Below are 27204 nucleotides of genomic sequence, written 5' to 3'. Positions count from 1 at the left end.
GACTCAGCAGCAGCAGCAGCAGCAGATCAGGGCCGGTTGTTCACTGCTTATCAAAAAGCCCTGGTGTCGCGTGGAATGAACCTGTCAGATTCCTCAAGAAATGTTTGGCTGGTGACCGACATCTTTGGGATATTTGTGATACGGTTCCATTCTATTAAAATTCTGTAGATGTTACTTCATCCTCTTCTAGCTTTAATGTTGTACAGAAGAAGTCTGGAGGTCTTTGGTTTTCCTTTTTGTTTTCTTTGGGTTGATACCTTGCTTTAGTCTATCCTAACTCTTACAAGTTTTATTTCTCCACGAAGCCCCCACATTCTACTGGGACGTGACGGTGTGGCTCTCTCCTTCTTGGTCCTCAGGAGGCCCTTTTAGTTGAAGACGCAAATCGTCTTTGTTCGTGTCTGCTGTTAACGTGGTTAGCGCTTTTCTTTCACTGCCTCCAGCTCTCCCGTCCGGGGCTCCTGCTGTGCTTACACTGGGCCTCCTGGAAGAGTCTTCAGTCTACTTATCCTCTTCTTATAGCCCATTTAATCCATCTTCTCTGAATTCTAGGAAGAACCCTCAATTCCAGCCAGATTCACTGATTTGATTGTGTACACTATTTTGATCTGTTCTTCTGGGCTTCTATCAAATTTTAAATTTTGGCAACCATTATTCTCTTCTAGAAACAATCTTTTCTGATCTCAGATCATTCCATTTTCATATTTATAGTATATTATTGACTCTTCTCAACGAGTTTTTTATTTGATTCAGATTTTCTGACTCATCCGAATCAATTTGATTCAGAAACTTCCTGAAGTGTTCCGTTTCATAAAGGAGATGTTCTTTGAAGTGCTTTAAAATGAAGACTTCTCGTGCTGGCCTTGGACACGCTTGTGCGGTTCCCTGGGGAGTCCCTTGGACTTTTCTCCTGGAATTAGGAGTTCAGATCAGCAAGCCTTTGCCCCAGGCAGGGCTCATTCGCACCACCCCATAAGAACTCTCCCGTGCAGGGTAGCAATCCTGATTTTCAATATTAGTATAGTTATTTCCCTATTTGTTCCTTTGGAAATGTCCATAGGGATTTAAGAAGCACAAAATGGGTGCGTTCAAATCACCTTGGGGCAGGAGTTTGATTTTGTTTTAATGGCAGCATTCAGGGTGACTCGGGGGTGACCTCAGAGACCTGGGGCCGAGGGAAAGCTGCTGTGCCCTCCGGTGGCCCGTGGGGCCGGCTCTCGGGCAGCGAGTGACGCTGGTGGCAGACGCTGAGCTCTTAGGATCAGGGCTCACGTTGGTGGCGGTGGCTTGAGGAGTGTGGGGCAGACGGGGTGAAGGGTGACTATGTGCTGATGTGCTGGAAGATGCCGTGTTGCTCCTGGGGGGCCCGCCTTGGACACAGCGCTGCCCTGGAGGTGGGAGTGGTAGGAGGACGCCTTTCCCAGCCAGGGGTGCCGCGGCCAGCACAGCGGGGTGGGCCCGAGCTGGGCATGCAGACAGGGGTGCAGCCCCCTGGCGCGGAGCGCCCCGGCCTCCCTAGCCACGAGCCCTGCCGCGGGGCAGCAGGCAGGCTGCAGGCGGATGCAGGCCCGTGCTGGGACACCTCCTTGGGCTCTGACGTCCTGCCTGGCTCTCATGAGGAGGACGGCCAGGGTGTTTCCCCTGGGCCCTGAGAGGTGACCCGGGCGGGACACCTTTTCCCTCAGGCCCGCAGTCCCCGCACTTTGTTGATTACTTTGCAGTGGCCCCCAGCGGGTTCCCAGGAGTTGTGGCACGGTAACTCCCAAGCTCGCCAAGCAGCGCCAAAGGTCACAGGGACAGCCTTTCCCCGCCCTCCTCCTGTCCGTCGTGACCGCCCCGCATCGCACGCCGCCCTCCTCCTGTCCATCGTGACCGCCCCGCATCGCACGCCGCCTTCTTCCCGAGCGTGTGCAGTGGGGAAGGGCCAGGCCTCTCCATAACCAGGCCCCTGTCAGGACCACAGGTCTGGGGCTCTCACTCCTGTTTATGGCCCGGGCCGTGTCCCCACTGGTCCTCTGGGGACAGGAGCTGGCGTCTGTAATGTGCTCCATGACCTGCCCCGTACCTCCTCCCAGATCCGACTCTCCTTAGGTCAGTTTAGAGAAATCTGCTCGGCCGGAAGGCAATGTCCTCTAATTTCACAAACAGACTGGATTTTTGAGGTGTGTGTGGGTTGTTTGTGTGTGTGTGTGTGTGTGTGTGTGTGGCAGGAATCTATCTTCATTTAATGTATTCAGATGGTGGAAATTGTGGTTGTGACTGAGATTCCTACCTGAGTTAACAGATGATTGTTCCTCAGCACAGAACTGCAGGAGTGACCCTTGTAAATGAACACATGCTTTGTTTTTCCTTGATTGCTGACAGCCACCGCTGTGAGTCCTGAGTAGAAGAGTATTCAGTGACAACAGCCAGCCTAGTGTTGCAGCAGGAGAAAAAGTAGGAAATTGACGAATTATCTTTCTATTTGCACCTTCAGAAATAGGTTAATTGTTTCAGTGACTGGCTCTGTCTTGATTAGGAAGCATTAATAGCAATTAATGATATAACTTCAAGAAAGGTATAGGAAGATTAATAGAATCCTCAGCCAACGTAAATTACAGGCATCATCTACTGTATCCAGAGCCATTAGCGCTGCTAGGCTAGCTGATTAAAGTGCAAGTGGATTTTTTGGTCTGAATTCTCTAGATAACTGAAGAAATCTTTTCTTTATTTTTCTAGTATAAAATTCCCTGTAGTGAGCTAATACTATTATTTAGTTCAAAATGCCTCAATTCTACGACTTAATTAAAAACCGTTCACAAGTAAATTTTATTAATATATGCACATTTTATCTACATGTGCAAATATTACTTGATAATGATGATGAGAGTTTTTTAGTTAAAAAAAAAAAAGAAAGAAAGAAACTGCTCAAGAATGGCAAAGAACAGTTCAGGTCCCAAAATACAAAACTGCAAACAATTTTATGTAGCTTGAGCTCTGCTCGGCTGTAGGAGCAGAGCACGTTTTCTCTGGGAAAACCAGTAGTACAGAGGATGACGGCAGCGACGGTGATGAAAGTACAGTAACTAGCGCTGGCAACTCCCTCTGTCCCCCCAGGGACTGGGCCCGTGAAGTCACCCTTCATCTCCACATTTGTAGCAACCTTGGGGCTTCCCTGGTGACTCAGATGGTAGAGAACCCACCAGCAATGCACAAGACCCTCATTCAGTCCCTGGGTCAGGAAGATCCCCTGGAGAAGGGAATGGCTACACACTCCAGTATTCTTGGACTTTCCTGGCAGCTCAGCTGGTAAAGAATTCACTGCAATGCAGGAGAGCCTGGTTTAATCCCTGTGTCAGAAGATCCCCCAGAGGAGGGGGAACGGCAGTCCACTCCACTGTTCTTGCTTGGAGAATCCCATGGACAGAGGAGCCTGGCAGGCTACAGTCCATATGTGTGGAAAGAATCAGACACAACTGAGCAACAAACACTTTCACTTTTAGGCAGGAGGAGTTTTCTCACTTACAAAGGAGGAAGCTAAGACTTGGAGATGGTCAGGAACTTGTCCACCGTCACCAAGCTGAGCGGGACGCTGAGAGCTGGAGGCCGGTTGGGTGAGTCCCCGGCGTGTCCTCTGAACCGCTCGGCCAGACTGCCTTGTAGGGGTTGACTTCTTTGAAGAAGATAAAATGTGCCTCGCTGGACCCAACCCTGTCCCATCTGGTTCTCTTTGTCAGTATCCTCAGGAGACGCATCGATACAGCTGTCCTTCCCAGTGTCAGCACCAGACATACAGGAGTCTCCTCAAGAGAGTCTTAACTGCCACAAAGCTTTATTAAGGGCTGGGAACCTCTGTGTTTATCTTCACTCTTGGTCAAACTATGATCTGGGCAGAGTCAGCCTTAAAGACAACACTTGCCGCCCAATTCCATCTTCATTACTAAGACTTGACGGCTGCGTCCCTGCTGATCTTGTTCTTTGGCTTCAGTGTTTCATGGCTGGTGACCATTTGCCCAGCCTGCATCTGCCAGACTGAACCACAGTGCCCTGCATAGGCCTGGCACCCTCAGGTGAGGGTGCCATCGCCTAGGTGTTTTATGTGTCTTCCTGAGAACTTTCTGGCTCTTTCTTTCTTTCCTGGAGAGCTGGCAACCAGAAGAGCATTCCAGATTTGTGCTCCAACCTGCAAGGAGCATGCAAGTGGCGCCATGTGTCCCCGCCCCCAGGGATGCTTCTGAAGGTTAACCTCAGGAATCTGTTAGCGTGTTTAGACAAAGCGACAGAACTCATCTTCTAAATGCCTTCAAACAGACTGTTATTGCAGTGTTGCCTTTTGTAATGTGTTCTGTGAGGGTCGTGTGGATTTGGGAGAAGGGGTGAGAGTGACTAGGGAAATCTTCAGAGGTGGAGGAGTTTGATCTGGCCCCTGAAGGATGTCTGCAAAGCTAGATGACCTCTGCGGTCAGTGGTGGATCGGTGGGGAGGGTGGAGGGTTGGATGGGAGCCAGGCACAGAGCTAAAGCAGCGGGGCTCGTGGGCCAGGCACGAGGAAACCAGAATAACTGGAGCTGGGGAGGGGCGCTGGAGAGAAGTGGAGACGGGTACTCTGGGTGGGGAACCAAGTGAATCCATCAGTGTAGACAGAGGAGCACCCCAGTGAGGACCACCTGAAGGCCCCCGGGGCCCCAGCAGCAGTTTGTTCCTCACTCAGATTGCTCGTGCAGTGGAGGTGCAGTGTGGGAGCGCCCTCACTGCATGGCGTGCCCTCTCCACCACGTGGGCCTCGTCCCCAGGCTCACTGCAGGGCACGGGGCTCACACGCCGGCACTTGGATGAAGCTGCTTGGCAATGAATGACACAGGTCCCTTCCACTCTCATTTCCTGGCCCAAACCAGCCACACAGCTAACTGTACTTGACACCTAAATCATTGGGAACAGGGAAGGACCCTGCTCTTGTGTCAAGATGGAGAAGAGAACTCAACATATTGGTGAGCCTCCATAGTGACTCCCACCCCAGGCAGAGGGCGGAGACGGGAAGTGCCAGGTCCTGCAGCAGCTGTCAGGGTCTGAGGGTGACGAGCTGGGTTCTGGGAACGTTGGCCTGAGTTCAGCATCTGAAGTGATCACTCTGGCTGAAGGATCTCTCAGCCTTCTCTCAGTGGGCTTTTATTTCTGTTACTTGTGCATGGCCGCGCCTTGGACCTCTTCATTGGAGTCAGGATGGGGTGGGATTCTAGTTATAAAGCCCTGTGTGTACATCCTTGCTCTGTCCTGTGAGGCAGGGGAGCCACCTGTGCGTCTGTTTACTTACCTGTCAAAACTGGAACAAAAAAATACACACGATAATGGACATGTGGAGAACAGCACAGTGTCTGGCCCATGCTAAGCAGTCAGCGAGTGTGCTGCAATTATAATCTGAAAGTCTCTGCCTTTGGGGTCCTTAATTCCGTTTATGGTCTTCCTTCCCTCCCACTTTTCCTGCCTTTGCCTGTTTATTTCTTCAACACCGAGCTTGTCTCCACTGCCCAATTTGTTAGCCCCCTTCTAGCATCCTCTCCTTCCTCCACACCATGATGTCCAAATTTCAGTCATTTCCTGGGGCGTCAGTCCCCTCTCGACCTTCTAGCGTGCTCAGCTTGCCGAGCTCAGCCCGCCTTCCGCCTGCTGCTCGTCTGCAGGACTGAGGCGCCACCAGATGGCGTCCTCCAGAGTCTCTGGAGGTGTTGGTGCTGCACAGCAGCCCCTGGACTCACCCCAGGTTTCCTCCTGCCTCTTCTCCCTGGTAGCTGTGCCACACCTTGCCTCCTTCCATCCCCTCCTTCATGTTCATGAAGACAGGGTGTTTCTGTGTGTTTTCTTTTATGTAATTGATAATCACGTGAATATAGTCCTAACTGAAGAGCAAGATCACCTAGCACAGAGCTCCTCCAATTGCATGAGCACACGTGTCACTCAGAGAATTGACCATTCGGGTCTGCATTCGGGGGGTCTGGAGTGTGGCCTGAGTCTCTGCCCCTCCTGAGTCTCAGACCCTCTCCCCAGGAGAGGTCTGCACTGCCGGTCCCAGCTCCACTCAGGAGCAGTGAGTTGGTTGATTCGTATTGAAAACTCACCATGTGCTGAGAAGCATGATCTTTCCCCTCTAAGGAGTGGGAGCCCTGCTGCCAGAGCATGGCCCGCAGGACAGGCTTCCCCTGAGAGCTGAGTGGTGGGGAACCTCAGCTCCATCCACCCAGACCCGCTGGTTTAGAATCTGCCCTTGAACAGGTTCCCAGGTGACCTGTGCGCTCACAAAGGCTTGAGAAGAAGCTTAGAAGATATCAATAAAAAGGTCTTAAGAATGTTAGTAAAACTGCATGTTGTTTTTCAGTGTTTTGCAAACTGAAAGTATTAATATCAAATTAAGCTAATTAGTGAGGGGGTTGAAATTAATTAACCAGAAAAGATACTCTGAGAAAAATAAATTTTGTACCAGGCTCAGAAGAAGAAAAATATATTTATGAATGTATTTAACTTGTATTTTTAACATCATTTAGAAGGTCTTATCTATAGCTATTTCGTAGAAAAGCCTAGTTGTAAAAGAAAAAAAATGATTTCTGCATCTGTCTTACTGAATTATTTTTAATTTTTGTTCCATCATTTTTAATGTGAATAGAAGCAAACATGCACGTATAGTCTCATTTCTCCCCTCTCTTCTACCCCGCAGGGAACCTGCCATACTTGCTTTTCAGTATTTGCTTTTTTCATTTATCAGCTCCTCTTGGAGGCCTTTCTCTGTCAGTCTATAAAGAGCTTCCTCATCATTTTTTTTGCTGCTGGGTAGCAGCAAACAGTGTGATGTACTTCCTTAGTATTTTGCTTTTCAAAATGATATTTAAAAGCCCTTTTCATGACAATAACCAGTAAGTAGGAGGTTGTACCCCCAGAGAATGATTGCTAAACCTATGTTAAATTTCTACATCTTTTCTGACTCCTGTCAGGTAACCACCATATGTTTCGATGAGGGTTATTTTAGGCTAAAATGTTTTTCCCAAACAGTCCTTAATTTTCAAAATAAAGAAATAAAGGGAGCATTTGTCATCTGGGAGAGGCATCTGTCACCTTGCAGGGAAATAATTTGGGGGGAATCCTTGCCTCATATTCTTGCACATGGGGCAGATTTTACACTCCTTAAGCTCCCCACTGCCTGCCATCCTGAGTTCCGCCCACATCCACATGCTGATCGATCCTGTGTGGCTTAAAGAGAGCTTCGTCCTCGCTCCAGTCCCTTTCTGTCTCCCACTCTGGGGGCTGTGGGGGCATTTCCCCGCTTATAAGCAAGTCATTCCATGGACTGAACAGAGACTAAGTCAAATTTTTAAACAACTGGATGGCATCCTCTTATTGGAAGCCATGGAGAGGTTTGGTGGAAGTGCCTGTCACTTAATGATTTGCCATAATTACTTTTAGATTTCCTATAAATTCCCTATAAATCTGTTATTCATGCTGTCACACAGAAGGCAGAGCGCCCGCACTGCTTTAAAACTACAGCAGGAGCACTCTCAGGGCTCGTTTGTTTGAACTGATAGTTTGCACTGTCCAGATTTGCTGAGTAATCATCAACCTTCTGCATGTTAAGCAGGCCCACACTGACCAAATTCTTCCTTAATATATTTGAACAATCACATAAATGGGTTTAGGACTTTATTCTTTGTTCATCCGCCTTCCAGTTTATGTGAACAGACTTCATACGCTTCTACCAGCAGTGCACCCCCTCATAAGGCTTGTGATAATCTGTTTGCAAGTATATATCTTCAGCGGGATCTTGGCTGTGTTCTGTACGCGTAATTCTTTATATGCACAGCTTCTGTTTTATGTACTCTCCCTCTTTCTGTCGTCAACCTTAGATTTATTGTCGGTGCTGATTTTAGACCAAAATATAAATGAGATTGTGTTGACATAAAAAAGAAAAAAAAAGAATCCTTGCTTCCTGGCAGACTGAGTGGAGAACCAGTTGGTTTAAATAGATAACCTTGGGTCATATCAGAAAATGTCTTGTTCTAGCTGAGCACTCGATTCTTGCACCACGGGACTGACTTTATTCATTTAAGGGAAGCTAGGGCAGACAGACAAAGAAATATTTTCTTCTCTTAAGATTTCCTGATTTGTTTGTACCTCTGTTGTGACACCCAAGGGTAATTCTGATACAGCAAGTCTAACAAAAAAGAAATGAGATGGGAAACAGAGGGGGCACTCCTCAGCAGTTGTGAGTTCTCATCCTTCACCATCAAAGCCTCCGTGCCCCGCTTATTCTGTGATCGTGCTTGCCATGGCCTCGTCAAGGACGATGATGCACCTAGTCCCCAGAGGCAGACAGAGGGGAGAGAGCACAGGCAGGACCAGGAGAGAGAGAGGAAGACCAAGGCAAAGCCAAGGCCTCATCCCATCTCACCTGTGTGCTCAGGCCAAGTGTGATGTTGCTCTCCAGCCTGCTTACTTGTTCCTCGTGGGGTCAGGGCTCCCCACTCAGGGTGCTGTGGCAGCTGTTCGGTCACTAAGTCGTGGCAGACTCTTTGGGACTCCGTGGACCGCTGCATTCCATGGACTGCTGCACTCTCCCAGAGTCTGCTCAGATTCCTGTCCACTGAGTAGGTGTTGCCATCCAACCATCTCGTCCTCACTCAGGATGATGAATCTCCAAAGAGGCTGAGCCCAGAACCTGCCCTGGTACAGGGCAAGCAGTCAGCCACACCATGTAGGTGGAGGGCACAGCCCTCCTGGCCCACCCAGAGATGAGCTGAGTTAAAGCCCTGCCTCCATCCTCCAGAGAGAACTGCTCGTTGATCCTAATGTCAGAAAGCAGAACACGGTTCTATTCCTAGAATTAGCTTGGAATGAATATGGTTGATGGACATAGTTATTCATTAAATCATTTACTTATTATTTATTGTTTTATATATTTAATTAAATTAAAGTAATTAAATTAAAGTAATTAAAATAAATTACTATTTATTTATTGTTATTGCTCACAGTTGCTCTACACTGGTTAGGATAGAGATCCTACAAGACTTTCTGCCTCCGAGTTTTCTCTCTTCTGAGATGAAATAAATAAGAAGTTGATTACCTAAAAACACAGCAGAAGAAGTGTTCTTCAGTACATTTGTATGAACATTAGCGTTTGAGGTGGGAGTGCATAAGAAAACACTGCGTGATTGATAAAGCGTTCCTTCAATTCTGGGCAGAACCACCTCGCGGCATCTCAGTTTTACGAAACACTAAATATGTAAATGAGAGGTTTTATTGGTTTCTGGATTTCTCATTTGAGAAGCTCTGCTTTTATTTAGGACATCAGTCTCACACGGAAACGTGAAGAGAGGGTCATCTGTGGGTCTGTGGGGTGCCCCTTCCGGGAAGGAGCTGAGACCCTTGAGAAACCTATTTCTCACAATATTGGCCCCTCAGTTCTTCATGTTTTCACGTGGCTGGGGGGAGGCGTAAAATACAGCGCTTTCAGCGTTACATCGTTCCAATCAAGCGAAGTCTTCAAAAAGTAACAGCCCAGGGAGTGTTCGCCAGCAGCACGGCTTCCCAAGCAGGCGTCTGTATAACTAGCCCATGAATTTACCTTCAGCTTCAGTTGCCATAATTTCTAGTCTGTGAGTTGAACAATGGTATCTGTAGCAAGGGAAAATAACTTCAATTTAGTCTGGTTCTCTAAAGATCCTCATTGTATTTTAGTGTGGCGGGGGGCGGGGGGCACGATTGTGATTTTTCCAGATAACATTCTGTGAGCATACCATGACCCCTTTCTCTCTTATTTATCCCCTTTTTTCTTTCACGTGCTTACAGCATTTAAGATAATCTTCTGTTTTCTCCAGGGACTCAGGATTGCATTTCTTTGTTCTGGGTTTTATCTGTCAGAGACACTTTTCTAGTTACAGATTCTGTTTATGAATCATGCTATGTAAAGAACAGCTGATATTTTAGCAGATCTGAGCCTGGCCGAGAGTCATAAGCACATCCAAGGAGCAGAGCTGAGCTTCTCTCCAAGAACTTACATGCCAGACGCTGGTCTTGGGATGAGATTTGATTGTCTTAGGAACAGATATTGATATTAATTTGGAAACTGTAAAGTTAGATTCAGTTTGGCAAGCACCTGTTAGGCACTTACTGCTTGCCAGAGGCTCTGAGGAGGACAGAGGCATACGTGGATCACACACCTTCAGGCGTTCACGGGACGGGGCAGCTGTGTGCTTGCACAGATGCCCTCCTCTGAAGGACACACACGTTCGCCTCACTGCTCCCCAGAAACGGAACGTGTGAGCTCAGGGAAGATGTGCGTGCAAGTGTTTACTGAGAGGTGACCCTCGGAAGTGTGGGCACAGGAGACAGAGAAGGGAGAGACACCCACGTGGGTGCCTCAGTGAACCCACCACCCCGGGCAGGGAAGCCCAGAAAGCCTTCCTGGAGGAGGTGACGTGCTCCCTGACCTCAGCAGATGGGTGGGGGTTCAGGGGCCAACCATGCAGGGGGCGGGGCAGGAACGGGGAGGGTTGTTGGGGGGCGTGGCGCTCAAGTCGGGGGTGAGGGTGGCTTTGGGACAATTCAAAGAGCACCTGGCACGTGGCCAGTGAGCCAGGGAAGCTGAGCCCTGCTCTCTGTTCAGTCAGCAGATGCCTACTGGACACGGCTGGGCCCCGGGTGCTGAGAGTGGCTGGGGCGGTGCCCGTGCTCCCGGCCGCACTCCCATGGGGAGAGACAGACAGATTGGCACTGCTCGCGGAGGGTGCCCTGGCGTGGGGGCCCGGGGACGAGCGTGGCAGGGAGGGCCGTCCTGTCCCCATCAGAGCCCCCAGCCCCAGGGGCAGGCCCTGTCGGGGTAGCTCCCGCCCCTGACAGCGGGCTCACGGTCGTTACAGAAATCCCCGTGGGTCTGATCCCTCCTCTGGGGGCCGCTCCTGCCCCTGACGGCGGGCTCACAGTCCTCACAGAAATCCCCGTGGGTCTGATCCCTCCTCTGGGGGCCGCTGCACGCCGTGGCGCTCTTCCTGCCGGTCTACCAGCCTCTATGTGCTTTGGGTCTCGTGTGAACTCTGGAGCCCCTCCAGCTCTGGGGGTGAGGGTGGTGGGAGAGGCCAAGGCTTCAGAAGGCCCCCCAAGGTGCCCTGTGGCTCCCCATCATCCTTGCTAATAGCCTTTTATGGGGATCAACTGCCCCAGCCGGCTCCACACCCAGATTGCATGTTTGGCAAAATTATTCAAGGACATTTCTCATAGAGGCTAAAAGTGATCTATTACTGCTCCTAGGGACACTCTCAATAATTTCAGAACACCATTTGGAAAATGGAACTAATCTCATGAAAAATAACCTCTTACTCCTCTGGCCCACTGAACTGCATGTGGATTTTCTCTTGGATATGCTTCTTTTGGGCTTTGCTGGTGGCTCAGTGTTAAAGAATCCACCTGCCAGTGCAGGAGACCTGGGTTGGATCCCTGAGTTGGGAAGATCTGCTGGAAGAGGAAATAGCAAACCTCTCCAGTATTCTTACCTGGGAAATCCCAGGGACAGAGGGGCCTGACGGACTGTGGTCCGTGGGGTCGCCTGTGGACCCCATGGGTGACTCAAACAACAATGCTTCTTCTACTATTAAGCAGTGAGTACGTGCTAGGCCACTTCAGTCGTGTCCCACTCTTTTATGTCTCTATGGACTGTAGCCCACCAGGCTCCCCTGTCCATGGAATTCTCCAGCAAGAATACTGGAGTGGGTTGCCATGCCCTCCTCCAGGGGATCTTCCTGACCCAGGGATCAAACCCATGTCTCTCATATCTTCTGCATTGGCAGACGGATTCTTTACCACTGGCGTCACCTAGGAAGCCCATTAAGCAGTAGGTTTTGCATTTATACACTTAAATGAAAAGCAGGTTATCAGCTGTTGTCCCTGGTTATTTGGATTGCTCTGGTGTCCAACCATGCAGATCCTAAATCCACACTCCAGCTCTCCGGTTTACCACTTTGTGCGTATCCCAAAATAAATAAATAAATGAATAAGCCTACTGCAAAGTTGCCTTTCACACCTTCATTTTTCTCTGCCCAGTAAAAAGCCGATGAAAATACATTCTTGGTAACGTTCCATTCATTTCCAAGTGTGCAAGTTCTCAAGTACATTATAAATGAGAAGAAAAGAAAGGGCTGGGTTGTTTGTCAAGCTGTCATATTATTTTATTTATCGTCTCTTGTCAATAGGAAAGTCCAGAAGTGTATTGAGATAAAAATGGAAGTACATGTAAAGATAACAGTGTAAATGGGACTCACTGCTGTGTGTTCTCCCATTTTTCTCTCTTCCCACTGTTGGCCAGTAAACAAGAAGACCTGAGCCGGCTGGTACAGACTCGTCCGGAGGGGGCAGGGGGAGCTTCTGTAGTGCGGTTTGCCCCGTTACACGCCCCCAGCCCCACACGCCCCCTCTCCGTCCCCCGCCGCACCGCCCTGTGCCTTCAAGGTCATGACTGGGTTCTGGCTAACAATTGAGAGGGTACGCGGTGTTTGAAAGGACAGGAAAGCTCTCTTAGCTCCACACACGACAGATTATCAGCCCAGAAACTCACACAGCCACCTCACCCGTTCAGCGGCTGGGCAAGGGGAAACTAAAGAGTCAGCCTGGGGAAAGTAAAAGGTGGGAGGAACTTTCAATTTAGTGAATGTGATTTTTCCGGTCAGGAGAAAATTCGTGCTGTTTATTTCAGTTTTCAGAATAAAGTGCATCTTAAAATTGCCTAGGTTCTGCCTTGAGAAACTCACCTCTTAGAATACAAGGAAACGACCTGGTTTGCCGGCGGCACATATACCATTTATTGTAGTACATGTTAACAAAAAATAATAATAATAATAATTTCTATGAGTTCTTGGAGATTATATTTATTATATATATGCACATATATGGGGCTTCCCAGGTGGCGCCAGTAGTAAAGAGTCCGCCCGCCAGTGCAGGAGATAGATGCAAGAGACATGGGTTTGATTCCTGGGTCAGGATGATCCCCTGGAGAAGGAAGTGGCAACCCACTCCAGTTTTCTTTACTGGAGAATCCCATGGACAGAGGAGCCTGGCAGGCTACAGTCCATGGGGTTGCAAAGAGTCGGACATGACTGAGCATCTGAGCACGCGTACATGTACACATACATATGCACACACATGCATATATCTCCCAGTCTCTTAAAGACACGTGCCCTGGTGGGTTCAGCTCTCAAGACGCCAGCTCCCTGTGGTGCGCACACTGAGATGCTTCAGCGTGCGGGAAGGCACTTAACCCCTTTGCCAGGCCATTTGAATAATGCAGACAAAGATGACAGACTCCATGTGGCTGCAAAACCAATTGGTGAGCAGAAAAGCCACTCGATTTTCTTTAAGTGAAATGTCTCGGAGCTGTTTCACCCATCTCCCAAAAGGGCACCAATGTACCCAGTTGTGCAAGGAAGAAGGTTAAGAATCACAAGAGACTGACCAATTAAGTGGTGTTTTTGTTGCCAGAAAGCAGTTGAGAATGGTGGGAGGCGGCCGGGGTGCAGAAGCTGAGCGATACAACTGAACAGGAGAGGGGCTCCCGCTGAGCATGTCTGGTGAGCTCTGTGGACAGTGAGAGGCTTCTTGGTGGAGGTCAGGATTTTTGCTCATGTATATATAGCCCCGCGTTCCTTAGCAGTTGTTCCACCAGGCAGACGCAAAGCTGCATCTTTAGATACTTTGACTGTCTGTGGGAGAACTCCGGTCTGTTTGGAAGAAACAGCAGCCTGTGTCTCCTCCTGTCATCACGTCTTCCTCACCCTTCTTCCACTGCCCTGGCCGCCTGTCGCCCTGGCCCCCGTGCGCTGCTCTGCCTGCCCTTCTAGACGGAGGCACTGGGCTCCGTCCCAGGCCCAGCCCGTCCTCCGACCTTGACTCCGTGCTCTTACCACGGGGGCTGGGGGGGGCGGCCTCCCCATCTGGTGCCGCTGACCCACCGTGGACCCCCACAGCGCCCTCTCGCCCACCTCACGCGTGCACACCGTCACCCAGCCCGCCCTGGCTCCTAAGCTTTCGCCGTGCTGGATGCTCCGCCTGCACCCAGACCTCTCCTGCCAGAACCCGCAGGAGCACAAGCCCAGTGTCTCCTCTTCCCCCACCCTCCTCCCTTTCGCCTCCTACTGTCTCCACCGCAGCTTTCCTCCCCCGAGTCCTTCAGTTCCTTACAGGACGAAGCCCAGACTCTGTAGACAGCCCCCTGCCGTGGACAGCCTCCCCTGAGGCCACCCACAGACCCCAGCTTCCCCTCGACCTTCAAGAACCACTTACACTCTTCCAAACACGCCAACCCAGTTTCCACCTTCCCTTCCCGAAATGCCTCTGCCCCCTCGTCTGCCTGGTGAACGCCTAGCCGTCTTCCCAGGGCCTGGCCCCAGCCTTGCCTTGTCCCCTGGAGGGACTCACCGCGCCATGTCCTGCTGCGTCCCCTGCCCTGCTGCCTGCTCCGGCTCTCCCGGCCCTACAATAACCTACCAGTTCTGCTGACTCGACTCTCTTCCTCTATAAACCTGAGCCTCCTCGCCGTCCCTGACCTCTGACCTCTGCAGTTAAACCCCGCCCCACGCCGCGCTTACAGTGCGGAGCACTGTGCCCCAGAAATAACAGGTTGCTACTACTGTTGCCACCCTTCAGCAATGAAGACCGGACAGTAATGACCAACCGCGTTCTGAGACTTAGTTCTTCCTTCAGCAAGTACCCACAGGGGGGCTCCTGTAGCCCTGGCGTCTGTTTCCTGCAAAGACAACCAGCACGCCTGCCCTCCTCATCCCAGGGGGTGGACAGGCCTCCCCACAGGTCAGGACACTGCCGGGCAGTGAGAGCCCACTGCCCCGGCTCGAGGGGGCCACTTCCTGCTGGGTTTAGGTGCTGCTAAATGAGGACTAAAACCAGCATCCGCTGTATCATGGAAAAAGCAAGAGAGTTCCAGAAAAACATCTATTTCTGCTTTATTGACTATGCCAAAGCCTTTGACTGTGTGGATCACAATAAACTGTGGACAATTCTGAAAGAGATGGGAATACCAGACCACCTGACCTGCCTCTTGAGAAATCTGTATGCAGGTCAGGAAGCAACAGTTAGAACTGGACATGGAACAACAGACTGGTTCCAAATAGGAAAAGGAGTTCATCAAGGCTGTATACTGTCACCCTGCTTACTTAACTTACATGCAGAGTACATCATGAGAGACACTGGACTGGAAGAAACACTCTGGAATCAAGATTGCCGGGAGAAATATCAATAACCTCAGATATGCAGATGACACCACCCTTATGGCAGAAAGTGAAGAGGAACTCAAAAGCCTCTTGATGAAAGTGAAAGTGGAGAGTGAAAAAGTTGGCTTAAAGCTCAACATTCAGAAAACGAAGATCATGGCATCCGGTCCCACCACTTCATGGGAAACAGATGGGGAAACAGTGGAAACAGTGTCAGACTTTATTTTTTTGGGCTCCAAAATCACTGCAGATGGTGACTGCAGCCATGAAATTAAAAGACACTTACTCCTTGGAAGGAAACTTATGACCAACCTAGATAGCATATTGAAAAGCAGAGACATTACTTTGCCAACAGAGGACCGTCTAGTCAAGGCTGTGGTTTTTCCTGTGGTCATGTATGGATGTGAGAGTTGGACTGTGAAGAAGGCTGAGCGCCGAAGAATTGATGCTTTTGAACTGTGGTGTTGGAGAAGACTCTTGAGAGTCCCTTGGACTGCAAGGAGATCCAACCAGTCCATTCTGAAGGAGATCAGCCCTGGGTGTTCATGGAAGGAATGATGCTAAAGCTGAAACTCCAGTACTTTGCCACCTCATGCGAAGATTTGACCCATTGGAAAAGACTCTGATGCTGGGAGGGATTGGGGGCAGGAGGAGAAGGGGATGACAGAGGATGAGATGGCTGGATGGCATCACTGACTCGATGGACATGAGTCTGAGTGAACTCCGGGAGATGGTGATGGACAGGGAGGCCTGGCGTGCTGCAATTCATGGGGTCGCAAAGAGTCGGACATGACTGAGCAACTGAACTGAACTGAACTTAAATGAGGGCTTGCTGTGTTGCCCGTAGATGCATTCATTAATAGTAGATACTTGTGGTACCCCTCGTTCTGTCTTGGTTGAAGCCTCAGATGTGGAACCACTTGTACAGAGGGACCATGTATCTGGAGGGACCACGTATCTGGTGGGACTGTGTGTACAGAGGGACCTTGTATCTGGAGGGGAGGGACCATATATACAGACGGACCATGTACCATGTATGGGAGCATGTATATGAAGGGACTGTGTGTACAGAGGGCCAACCATAGGCTAGGTGGGCTTTTCCACCTGCCAGAGCCCAGCACCCATAACCCCAGCATTGCTCAAGGGTCAACTGTACACCCTGAAGTATATTGCTGGGTTGTACGGTAGTTCCATTTTCGTTTTATTTGTTTATTTATTTTTTTTTGAGGAATGGGCAGCTGTTTTGAGAGGGGGTTGTGTGGGTAAGACAAGTGAATGTCTCTCTTGGGAGCAGAGAGGCAGGGACCAAGCACGGAGGAACAGCCAGAGGCTGCTGACGAGCCTGGAGACTATATCAGGCCTCTCGCCTCCAAGGTGGCTTACTGCCCACACGGCCTTTACCTGGTCCTGCCCTCTCAGACCCCACAGGGCCCTCTTCCAGCTCAGTCCTACCATCGTGCCTATGTCCAGTCCACCCACACTGCATGTGCTCTGTTTGAGAACATCCCAGTTCCCGTCTCACCTCCACCACCCAGTCCAAACGTGGCTGTCTCCCATGGGCTCGTGGGGTCACCGGGCTGGCTTCCCGCATCCTCCTGTGCCCCGCTCAGTCCCCAGAGTTCAAGCCTTTGCGTCTGGATGCCTGCGGCTGGTTCCTCCCTTCGGGCTCTTGGTCAGTACCTCCCGCCTCCCCGCGGGCTCCCCTGGCCGATGTGGTTTGCGTCCATCCCCACTAGGCCGTCCCCCGAGGACACAGTCTTGACTGCCGGGCATCGGGACGTCTGCCCTTCATCTGCTGTATCTGCAGTAATTCCACAGCTTAGTAGTTCAGGTACACTTTGAACTCCCCCCCCTCCCCCGTCTGAGTGATTAAATCTTCTTTAAATGTACTTTTTAATTAAATGCAACCTGGACAGCTCTCTCCACTCCGCCTCTCTGATGACTGAGGGTTTCCTGTGGGGGAAGCCGGCTCAGATGGGGCCCCAGGTCCCCCTGCCAGGAGCCTTTCTTCCCTGGACTACAAAGCATTTGCCTTTCTGCTTTTGAAGCTGCCTGGTGCCCACTGCTGCTGACCTCGGCAGAAACCCTCTTCTTGAGCCTGTGTCTCCACCTCCCAACCACATACACCAGCCAGGGAGACATTCAGTGAAGATGCTACAGTAAAGTCTCAATTAAGGAAATGCTCAGGGGAAGGAGCGTTCCAGTTAATTAAATTTTTGGTTAACTGAGCACAACCAAAGTTTTTATTGGGAGGAGGCGTCGTCATGTGAAAGAAAGATTATGAATTTAGGATGAGGACATTCGTGTTTAAAACCCATTCTCTGCCATCTGAAGTCACGTGACTTTGGGGCTCAATTTTCTCATCCATAAAAGGGGGTGCTAATAGCCATCTTAATAGCTTGTTGTTAGATTAAATGGGGCAACATTTGTGAATGTGAACATGTAGCCGAGTTGGGCAGCTGTGTGGGAACTTGGTGAAACACGCTTTCCTTCCTGCGTCCCATTTTGTTTTCATTCTTCTTGGGGAATAATTCTTTAGTACCCTGACATATGGTTTTTTAAACATGTTTTTAATGCAGAACACTGGAGGAGAAGGTAATTTTCCTGGCAGTGGTAATAGTGACTCATTATTGTAGAATATTTATGAAAAATTAACCAATCGTTGAGTATCTGTGGAGTACTTACTGTATCTCAGATACTGTGGGAATAGCAGAAATGAAGAGGTCATTTTATTCTTTTTAAAATGCCCAGATAGTCTTTGCACTTTTCTGCTAAGAATTGAATGTGGGAGGAAAAAATGGTAGAAATGTCAGCTTGGCAGGTTAAAAATGCACATCTATGATTTTTCCTCTCACTTAAAAAAGAAGTAAAAGCCCACTGAAAAGCAGACTTAGGTCCACAGGACAAGAAGAAGGAGCTGTTAGTGAATGAAAGATGAGAAGAATGTCTGGATGGAGGAATAATAACCTTGGGGCAGGGGAAAGGGGTCTCGGCTTGAAGACACCCAGGACAGACGTGGCCACCTTGGGGCTGCTGCTAACACAGCTAGAAACAGGGATCAGTTCATGGTTTCTGTCTGAAACAGTCTGCTCCCTACCTCCCACTCTGTGCAGAGTACTCAGCAGGTAAAGCAGATAGACAGGTGGACCGACAGACAGACAGGTGAGGAGCCCTCCTTCTGAGAGGGAACGGCTCCCGAGGAAGGAGCCCTGTGCGCTGGGGTTCGAGGGCCCCTGGGAGCAGCCCTGAGCTCCCCGCCCGACTGAAGCCAGGTTGCCCGTTGACAAGCCACAAAGATCACATTTGGGAGGTGCGGCGGGCTGTTCCACTTTAAGTCTCTTTGCTGTTCTGTTTAATCCACGTGCTCACACAGGTTTGAGGATGGGCTGACGCATCCCAGCCCCAAGTGCAGCTGCTCACGCGGCCTGTCCTGCCAACCCAACAGCTGAGGGGCCTTGGGCTCCTGTCATCATTGGGGCAGTGAGAGCCACACGAGCAGAAGTCCCCGTCCCATCTGAATCCCCGTTACCAGCAGCTTCCTCCTTCCGCCTCCTGGGGGTACCGGCTGTGTCTGGTTTGCCCGTCCCCAGGGGCTGTGGGCTGGGCGCTGGCCCACCGACCCAGTGGGCAGTCGGGGGCCTGTCTCCGGGGACCGTCCCCCCTGGGCTGGCGGGACAAGTGCTGAGCACAGGCTCCGTCCTGGGCGCCCGGCCAGAGGCGATTAATGCCAAATTAGCACCTTGCTCGGCGACCTCCCCGCGCCCTGCCGCTCTCCTTCACATCACACGACCGTGTGCAAATATTAGCTCCTCGGGTTGCTTCTCCTCATAGTGACTTTCACAGATGACAGGCGGGCTGCTCATGTGACTGGCATTCCTGAGCCCTTGTCCTTAGTCGCAAACGTTGTCTGCACACGGAGGTCCGACCACCGGCCCCACGGGCCCCACGGTGCCACCCGCACAGGGCCCGGGCTGTGGGGAGCGGCAGGCTGCCCGGGGCTTTGCAGGAGAACTGAGGGTCCACGAAGCGTAGTGCGGACACAACTCCCGTTAGTGTAGTCGATATATCGGTTTAAAAATTGATTTGTTGGTTCTGCCTGCAGCAAGATTTTTTTTTTTTTTAATTCACACGAACCTTTCATTCCAACATCTCGTACTGGTGAGTCAGTGAGAGCGGGACTCAGCGCTGTGGGGCTGTGACTAGAGGGTGGCCCTCTTTCCTTGCCTCTCCTCTCTCCATGGCCCTGACCGCGCTGCCCGCGGTGGAACTGACCAGGGAGCCCCTCAGCCGCTCACGCGGGTGACACGTCTCTGCAGCCTCAGGTCCTCTGGGAAGCATTTTGCATTTGCCGTGATGTCCATTTATTCTTTATTTCCAGTCTCCTCTGTCTCCACCCTTTATTGAAATTCCTGTTCTAGAAATGTTTGATCAGTCTTCGTTTTCCCTGGATAAACAGTAGTAATGCGTGCGGGGCGTAGTTTAATTTTGATATTACACATATTTGAGAGAAGAGTTGCAAAACCATCTCATGTTTTTTTCTCCCTTGTCACCAGAGGGATGAGCTGACTTATTTATAGCTTGATACTCACACAACAGAGATGGAGTCAAGGTATTTACGCTTCAGAGAGAAAGGACTGCACCGAGTGCTTGGTTCGTGGGATGTGTTGCTCCGGGGTCACGTTTGGGCCCACATAAGAGAGTGGCCACTTCCCAACAACACACCTACCCGTAAGAGGGCCTGACCCATGAAATAGTTGTGGAATTGGATACATTTGAAAGTAGTGGCTAGACCAGGTACCTCAATCAGCAAAGTCTTTAATTGATAAGTAAGGTCAGCAATGGAACACGTGCAGCTGCGTGAAGGCCGTCATGAGCACGCTGTGCAGAGGGGCAGCGAGAGCTCTCGGTTTCCAGGGCTTCTGGGCAGGACGTGGGCTCACGGGCTGTGGGCTCCAACCCCGGCCCCTGGTCAAAAACGCCCGACCAGGACCCCAGGGAGGGCTCCTTGGGGCTGGGTCGGGCCCGGAGATGCTGGCTGTCCTGTGGGAGTGGCTCGACGAGACCCGTGTCCGTGCCCCACCTCATGCCACGTTCCCGTCTGCACCCTGTCTGTGCTCCAGAGGGCCCCCTCATGGCTTCCGCTTTCTCTGCCACAGGAGACGCTGGCACACCTGAAGCCATGGCCCCCGTCATCGTGGTCCCCCCAGGCAACAGGAGTGTGGTGGCCGGGTCCAGCGAGACCACCTTGGAGTGCATCGCCAATGCCAGGTAGGCAGCTGGTCCCCCGCCAGCTGGGTGTGGCCCGCTCCCCCCGCAACAGACGACTTGGTCCCACAGCCAGGCTATGGGCACAGCGCATCATGGGAAGATCGCGTGGACCTTTCCCAGGCCTTGTTCTGCAGTGTTTATATTGGATGTAACATTTATACTCAAAGTCGGAGCTTTAACTGTGGGTCAGGTGGAGAGTATCCTCTGAGATTCTGCCTGAGGAGCAGAGGGGAGCTGAGGCCTCTGGGTGCAAAGGAAAGCGTTAACCCCCTCTTCTCTGTTGTGCTAGGTATTCTGCACCCAGTCAGTGGCCGCCCCACACTTGAGTCCCTGGGATCAGGCCTCGCATGTAGCGTGTCCCCTGGAGCATTTATTTTAAACATTCTTTTCCAGAGCCAGTGGGACCATTAACACTTATGGTCCATTGCTGCTGCAATTAGCTATCCCTGCTCAGCAGCCCTTGAGCAGAATGTGTCATTCGCGGGTGCCGTAAGGGAGCAGAGCTGTATCTGGATGGGTTTTTAAGTGTCCATTGTTCAGCCCACCATGGTTCCTGGTAGAAAGATTATCGCCCCCTACGCAATCCACAGTTACCATCACTAACGCCCCTCGTTTCCCCAGGCCCGCCGAGGAGCTGAGTGTGACCTGGAGGAGAAACGGAGTGAGGGTCACCACTGGGCTCCACGGCTTCGGGAGGCGCCTCACCATCAGCAACCCGACCTCCTCGGACACTGGGGTGTACGTCTGCGAGGCGGCCCTGCCCGGCAGCGCTTTCGAGCCCGCCAGAGCCAAAGCCTTCCTTTCTATCATAGGTAAGGCTCAGACGGGGAGTGGCCCCACACCTCAGTCTGGGAAAACAGCTTAGCTAACTCCCGTATTCCACTCACTTTATTTTTAACTCAGCACATGGAGGTGAAGTTTGCCTCCCAGATTCAGCCTGTTCTTCTTTCTCAAGAACGTCAACGCATTCAATCCAAAGAGTTGATGTTCTGAATACTTTCGAGAAATGTTCTTCTGAAAACTTTGAATCGTAAAGCTTGGGAAATAAGAGTGTCAAAATCCTTGGCATATTTATCACCTTCAGATACTGGTCTTTCTGCCACGATGCTTTTCTATAACTCTTATTTGTCTGTTCTGATCAGTGTTCAGAGATTAATCTATTACCATTGTATTTTTTACTTTCTGAGCCAGGAGAAAGTCAAAGAGTCTTGAGTGTTCCCTTTTGTTAAACTGATAAGTGAGAACAGAGAGGTGTCCCAGGACCAAGTGTCGTCCTGAAACCGAGGAGGAGACACGCTGAGCGCGCCCGGCTGCTCTAGCCCCTGGGAGATGCTGGCGTTTAGGAGGTGCGCCTGGCACGCCGACTACGGGGATCCCGGGAGATGCTGGCGTTTAGGAGGTGTGCATGGCACGCCGACTACGGGGATCCCAGGAGATGCTGGCGTTTAGGAGGTGTGCATGGCACGCCGACTACGGGGATCCCAGGAGACGCTGGCATTTAGGAGGTGTGCATGGCACGCTGACTACGGGGACCCCGGGAGATGCTGGCATTTAGGAGGTGCGCCTGGCATGCTGACTACGGGGATCCCGGAAGATGCTGGCGTTTAGGAGGTGCGCCTGGCATGCCGACTACGGGGATCCCCGAAGATGCTGGTGTTTAGGAGGTGCGCCTGGCACGCCGACTAAGGGGATCCTCGTCTGTTTTCAGGTTATGAAAAGGTTGCGCTGTATCACGAGGCAGGGCCCGTGGTTCTCACGTGTTTTAGGCCCCTGTTAGGACCTGCAGTGGCTGGGATCACTGCTGTAGTGGCCTGTCCAGGAGTGGTGGCTGCTGCCGATGAGCGGTGCCACGGATCAGCCCAGGCGGGACAGCCCCTGCTTCTCTCTGAGGATAAGGCAGGTGAGAATGGGAAGGGAAGTCTCTCAGGAGCAGAAAGCCTCTGAGAGCAGTCACTCCTCATGCATTAATCACAGACCCTGCAGTCGGCCTCTTTGCAAACCAGGAAAGAACAGAAGCCTGTATCTTCACAAGAAATTAGCAAGAGTGTGAAGAAATGCTGCAGAATGGGCAGTCCACGCCGTGTTCCTGTCAGTCATGAGGAAGCTGCTCTACGGCCTGAGAACGGCTGTCAAATGCACGTGTCTCGAGCCTGCCCGCCGCTCTGAGAGACACGCACGAACTGTGAAGCGTCGGCAAGGCAGGCCTGAGTCAGATTCTACAGCGGGGAGCCGGGCCGGGTCCCCGCTGCCCTCCTCATCCACGCTTCACAGTGGTCCATCCCGCACCCCGTTTCCTGAGGCGGACCTTTCTTCCGGGGGTGACCTACGGCCGTGTGAGCGCAGCACGTCACAGGTAGAGCCCAAGTTAAAGTCTGTGACGTTTAAGTCTCCAGCAGACGGGGCTGTATTGTGATAAAATGTTTTTTGTTGTTATTGTTCAGTCACTCAGTCACATACGACTCTGCGACCCCATGGACTGCACGCCAGGTTTCCCTGTCCATCACCAACTCCCAGAGCGTGCGCAAACTCATGTCCATCGAGTCGGTGATGCCATCCAACAGTCTCATCCTCTGTCATCCCCTTCTGCTCCTGCCTTCAATATTTCCCAGCATCAGGGTCTTTTCTGATGAGTCGGCTCTTTGCATCAGATGGCCAAAGTATTTAATCAAGAGAAGAAATTTATCTCCCTGTGAACTAGAACATTTGTTTCCGTCGTAATTCCCTTTGAAAAATATTTAAATCGGTCACGGGAACTTGGTTCTGCATTTCCATGTGGATTCCAGAGCAGATTGTTACTGTATTCTCCGAGTTTCCGCCTCTCCATATTCAGCTTTTAAAGGTGCACGGAGGCACTTGCATCTTTATGATGTTGATTTAAATCCCCTTTACTCATAAGAATTTGTTGTGACAGGTGGGATTTTGTGGTTGAGTCCTGGGAAGGCCCTGAAGAGCCTGTTAATTCAGAGTGATTCGGGAGATTACGGCCCCGAGCCCTGAGACGGTGGAGGGAGGGGTCCCCGGGAAGCATGGGGCCCAGCTCCGTGGCGCCGTCACGGGGAGCCGTGTGGGCACCTGTCACCATGAACATGCAGACGAAACGGAGCAGGCCCAGGTTGCTCCCCGTTGCTCTGTTTCACACTGGTGAGACCAGACAGGCGAGCTGTGGCTGCGTACCCCACCCGCCAGCTCCCCCGCTGGGTTGCTTCATTTCCGAGGTTTAAACAGGAATATGGGGTCTGTCTACAGCAGCGTCATGGGCGTAACCCTCCTGGGGAAGGTGGCCTCCTAGGCTTGGCAATCCGTGCTCTCCTCCACCTGCCCTGCTGCTGGGTCCATGTCCTTTTGTGCCCACTGTCTGGGGTCAGGGTGTCCAGTGTGTGGGTTCAGGGTGCCCACTGTCTGGGGCCAGGGTGCCCGTTGTCTGGGGTCAGGGTGTCCAGTGTGTGGGGTCAGGGTGCCCGTTGTCTGGGGTCAGGGTGTCCAGTGTGTGGGGTCAGTGCTCCGGCTGTCTGTGGCCAGGGTGTCCAGTGCGTGGGGCCAGGGCGCCTTCCATGTGACAGGTTGGAAGTGCTGGAGTTAACCCCCCAGGAGCATGTTTGTCCAGCACTGCGTGGCCTGGTGGGGAGGAGGGGAACTTCGAGACCAGGAAGATGCATGTCCATCTCTAAAGGAGTGTTAGGCTCCTGAGGCCTGGGGTCATCTCCTCTCTCTCTCCTCAGGTAGGGGGTTTCTAAGTGTCATCTCGGAAATTATATCAGGTCCAAAAAACACAGAGACGACACGTTCTTCCTCGAAGCAGCATCCAGCATGGAAGGAAGACCGCCATCTGGGTACATCACAGAGATGTGGGTCATCGGCCCCAGGGCACGTGGCCGAGGTGGGGGGGGGTAGACCCAGAGTCTGGGTACATCACAGAGATGTGGGTCATCGGCCCCCAGGGCACGTGGCCGAGGTGGGGGGGTAGACCCAGCCCGTGGAGGTCAGGGAGGCTCTGCAGAAGGAGCAGGAGGTCTGGCCCTGCAGATCGAGTCTGAATTTTCCAGCGAAGCGACTTGAGTAGGACATTCCCTGCAAAGGAACCAGGATGAGTGGGCGGCCTTTGTGTTGCTGGTGAGAAAGGACCACAAACTCAACACCTCAAACTAACATAGACGTGTCGCCTCCAGGAGGTTCCCGGCCTCCAGGCCGCGCTGGGCTGGGCCGTTGTCTGGAAGCTCTGAGAGGGTCCACCTCCCAGCTCGCCCAGGGGCTGGCAGATTCAGTTCACGAGGCTGTGGAACTGGACCTTGTTTCCTTCCGAGCTGTTGGAGGGTCATTCTTGGGTTCTGGAGGCCGCCAGCATTCCTGGCCACAGCCACCTCCGTCTTCAGAGTCAGCAGCAGGCCGGGTCCTCAAGCCCAGACCTCTGACCTCCCCTCCTGCCGTCCTTCCTGCTTCCAGCCGGAGAAGGTTCTCTGCTTTTAAGGGCTCCTGTGATGAGGATGGGTCCACCCAGCAGATCTAAAGTCTCCCCATTTTTAGATCGATGACCTCGACGTCGGTAGAGCCCCCTCCGCCATGCGGTGTAGTGTGTTCTTGGGCACCGCTGACTGGGGGTGGACACCTTTGGGGGGCGTCCTTCCCACCCCAGTGGACACAGGCACCAGCGTGTGGATGATAATGGCGAGTCAAGGGCCCACCCTGGGCTCTGCCGCTTCCTGAGACGGTGGCTCTCGGGGTGGGGTGGGGGGCAGACAGCTGAGGTGGTATCTCGGGGCCTTCATTGGCAGGGTGCCCTTTCTATAACAGGGTTGTTGCCCATAAGCAAGGACATGCACTTGCCCCGAGAAGTCCATGGTGGGGCTGCCTCGTTCACAGCAGACTCTCCCCACCAGGCACCTCAGTGTCTCTTGGTTGATGTGCCGGTACTCTCCCTGTCTGTTCTCCTTGTAGCCGACTGAAGTAGCTGAGGGTGGAGAGGAGAGTCTTCTGAGCTCTGCGGGGCTGCTGGAGGAGGTGGGGAGAGATAACGGGCCGAGGCAGGGCACAGTGGGATGACCATCGGAAGCTGGGAGGGTCTGAGGCCTGCGGCAGCCCCACGGCTGCTCTGTGTGCTCAGCCACCTGGAAGGCTTTCTGGAAAAGGCAGGAGAATCAATGAATGAGTGAGCAGACCTGGCCTCCCTGGATTTCAGCCACTGAACCCTGCCTGGGGTTTGGCAGCAGAGGAGACAGCGCTCGGCCAGCTCCAGAGGCTGCCCTCCCAGATGCGCCCAGGGAGCCTCGGGGTCACAGAGCATGCAGAGCCGGGCACCAGGGCACTGGCCAGGCGGGGATGACGGCGCTCGGAGGACAGCGGCCAGGCCAGGCACCTGCAGCCCCAGAGCCAGGCCTGTGGCCAGCCTGGGCCAGCTGCGGGCCACTGTGTGACGACGGCCCCTCATCTCTGAGCCCAGGCGGGCTTCTCCCCAGCGTCTGGAAGCCCCAGACACTGCAGAGCCAGGAGAGCAGCCCCAGGACATCGGTCGGCGTGCCAGTCAGCGTCTGCAGTCTGCACCTCAGGGCTGTCTGGTCCCATGGGTGCTGAGCATCTCACGTGTGGGGTTTTACCGTCAAAGTGTGACTCCTCTCAGGAGACCCTCAAGGGATGCTGAATGAGAAAAGCCGGGTCCACACGGCCAGTACTGTGTGATTGCACGTGTGTAACGTTCTTGAAATGACAGCAATAAAGAGACGGAGAGCAGTTGAGGGTCACCAGAGACCCCGGGAGGGACACTGGGGTGGGCATGGTTACAGAAGGGCAGCGTGGAGGCTGGACCCATTCCGCATCTTGACTGTGGTGTGTACGCAGACCCACATGAGTTGTAACAGTGCATGGGGCCAAATGCATACATGTGTGCACATACACGTGCACACGGGAACACATGGGAGACAGGCAAGACTGGAGGGGTGGGTGCTGAACACGCGAGGTGCCCCTTTCCCTGTCAGGAAACCGAGTAAAGGACGCAGGGGTTCTCTCACTTATCACAGCTGCGTGGGGCTGTCCAGTGATCCCAGAGCAAAATGTGGTCAATCACAGCAGATGCTGATGTTTTAACTTAGTTGTTTTCCTTTCCCCTCACCTCCCTGTAACCAGACAGCAGGAGTAGGTATTGACTTCAGCATCCAGGACGACTCTGGGGCCCGGGCAGGGTGCAGCTGCCGGGTCGTTGGCCTGCCGTCTGCTCCTGCTGCCGGGTGGCTAGTGCTGCTGGCCTCACCACTGATGAAGGAGACGTGGTGGAGTGTGAGCGTGCATGTGTGAGAGAGCGTGTGTGAGCGAGCGTGTGTGAGCGTGCGTGTGTGAGCGAGCGTGTGTGAGCGTGCATGTGAGCGTGCGTGTGTGAGCGAGCGTGTGTGAGCGTGCGTGTGTGAGCGTGCGTGTGTGAGCGAGCGGGTGTGAGCGTGCGTGTGTGAGCGAGTGTGTGTGAGCGTGCGTGTGTGCGTAGCTGAAGACCAGCCTGCTGACGGGGAAGCTGCAGTATTCGAGGCCTGGCCTACACACACACAGCCAGGTGGAGAGTCTGCCCCCATCCGCAGCCGTGGCCTCGGCCAGACGGGCTCCGTCCAGCGGTCGTTCCTGCCTGAGCAACGCCGTGATTACAGGGCTGACACCTGACTGCTCCCAGGGAGGGACTTGCAGCCTTGCCTCCTTCATCGTGTCTCTGAAACACTGAAGTTTTCCCTTC

At 52.4% G+C, this 27204-nt stretch overlaps 1 protein-coding gene across 1 annotated transcript in view; it reads left to right on the top strand.

Annotated features, from left to right (window-relative positions):
• SDK1 (sidekick cell adhesion molecule 1) overlaps positions 1–27204 on the top strand; it is a 744542-nt gene that overhangs the window by 537426 nt on the left and 179912 nt on the right. The window contains exons 6-7 of the mRNA XM_055561902.1: positions 20387–20498; positions 21120–21310. Coding sequence (XP_055417877.1) covers positions 20387–20498; positions 21120–21310 — 303 coding nt within the window. The remainder of the gene's footprint in view (positions 1–20386; positions 20499–21119; positions 21311–27204) is intronic.

This window comes from Bubalus kerabau, chromosome 23 (genome assembly GCF_029407905.1).
Source record: "Bubalus kerabau isolate K-KA32 ecotype Philippines breed swamp buffalo chromosome 23, PCC_UOA_SB_1v2, whole genome shotgun sequence".
Taxonomy (NCBI): domain Eukaryota; kingdom Metazoa; phylum Chordata; class Mammalia; order Artiodactyla; family Bovidae; genus Bubalus; species Bubalus kerabau.
This window is presented reverse-complemented; position numbering and strand designations above follow the sequence as displayed.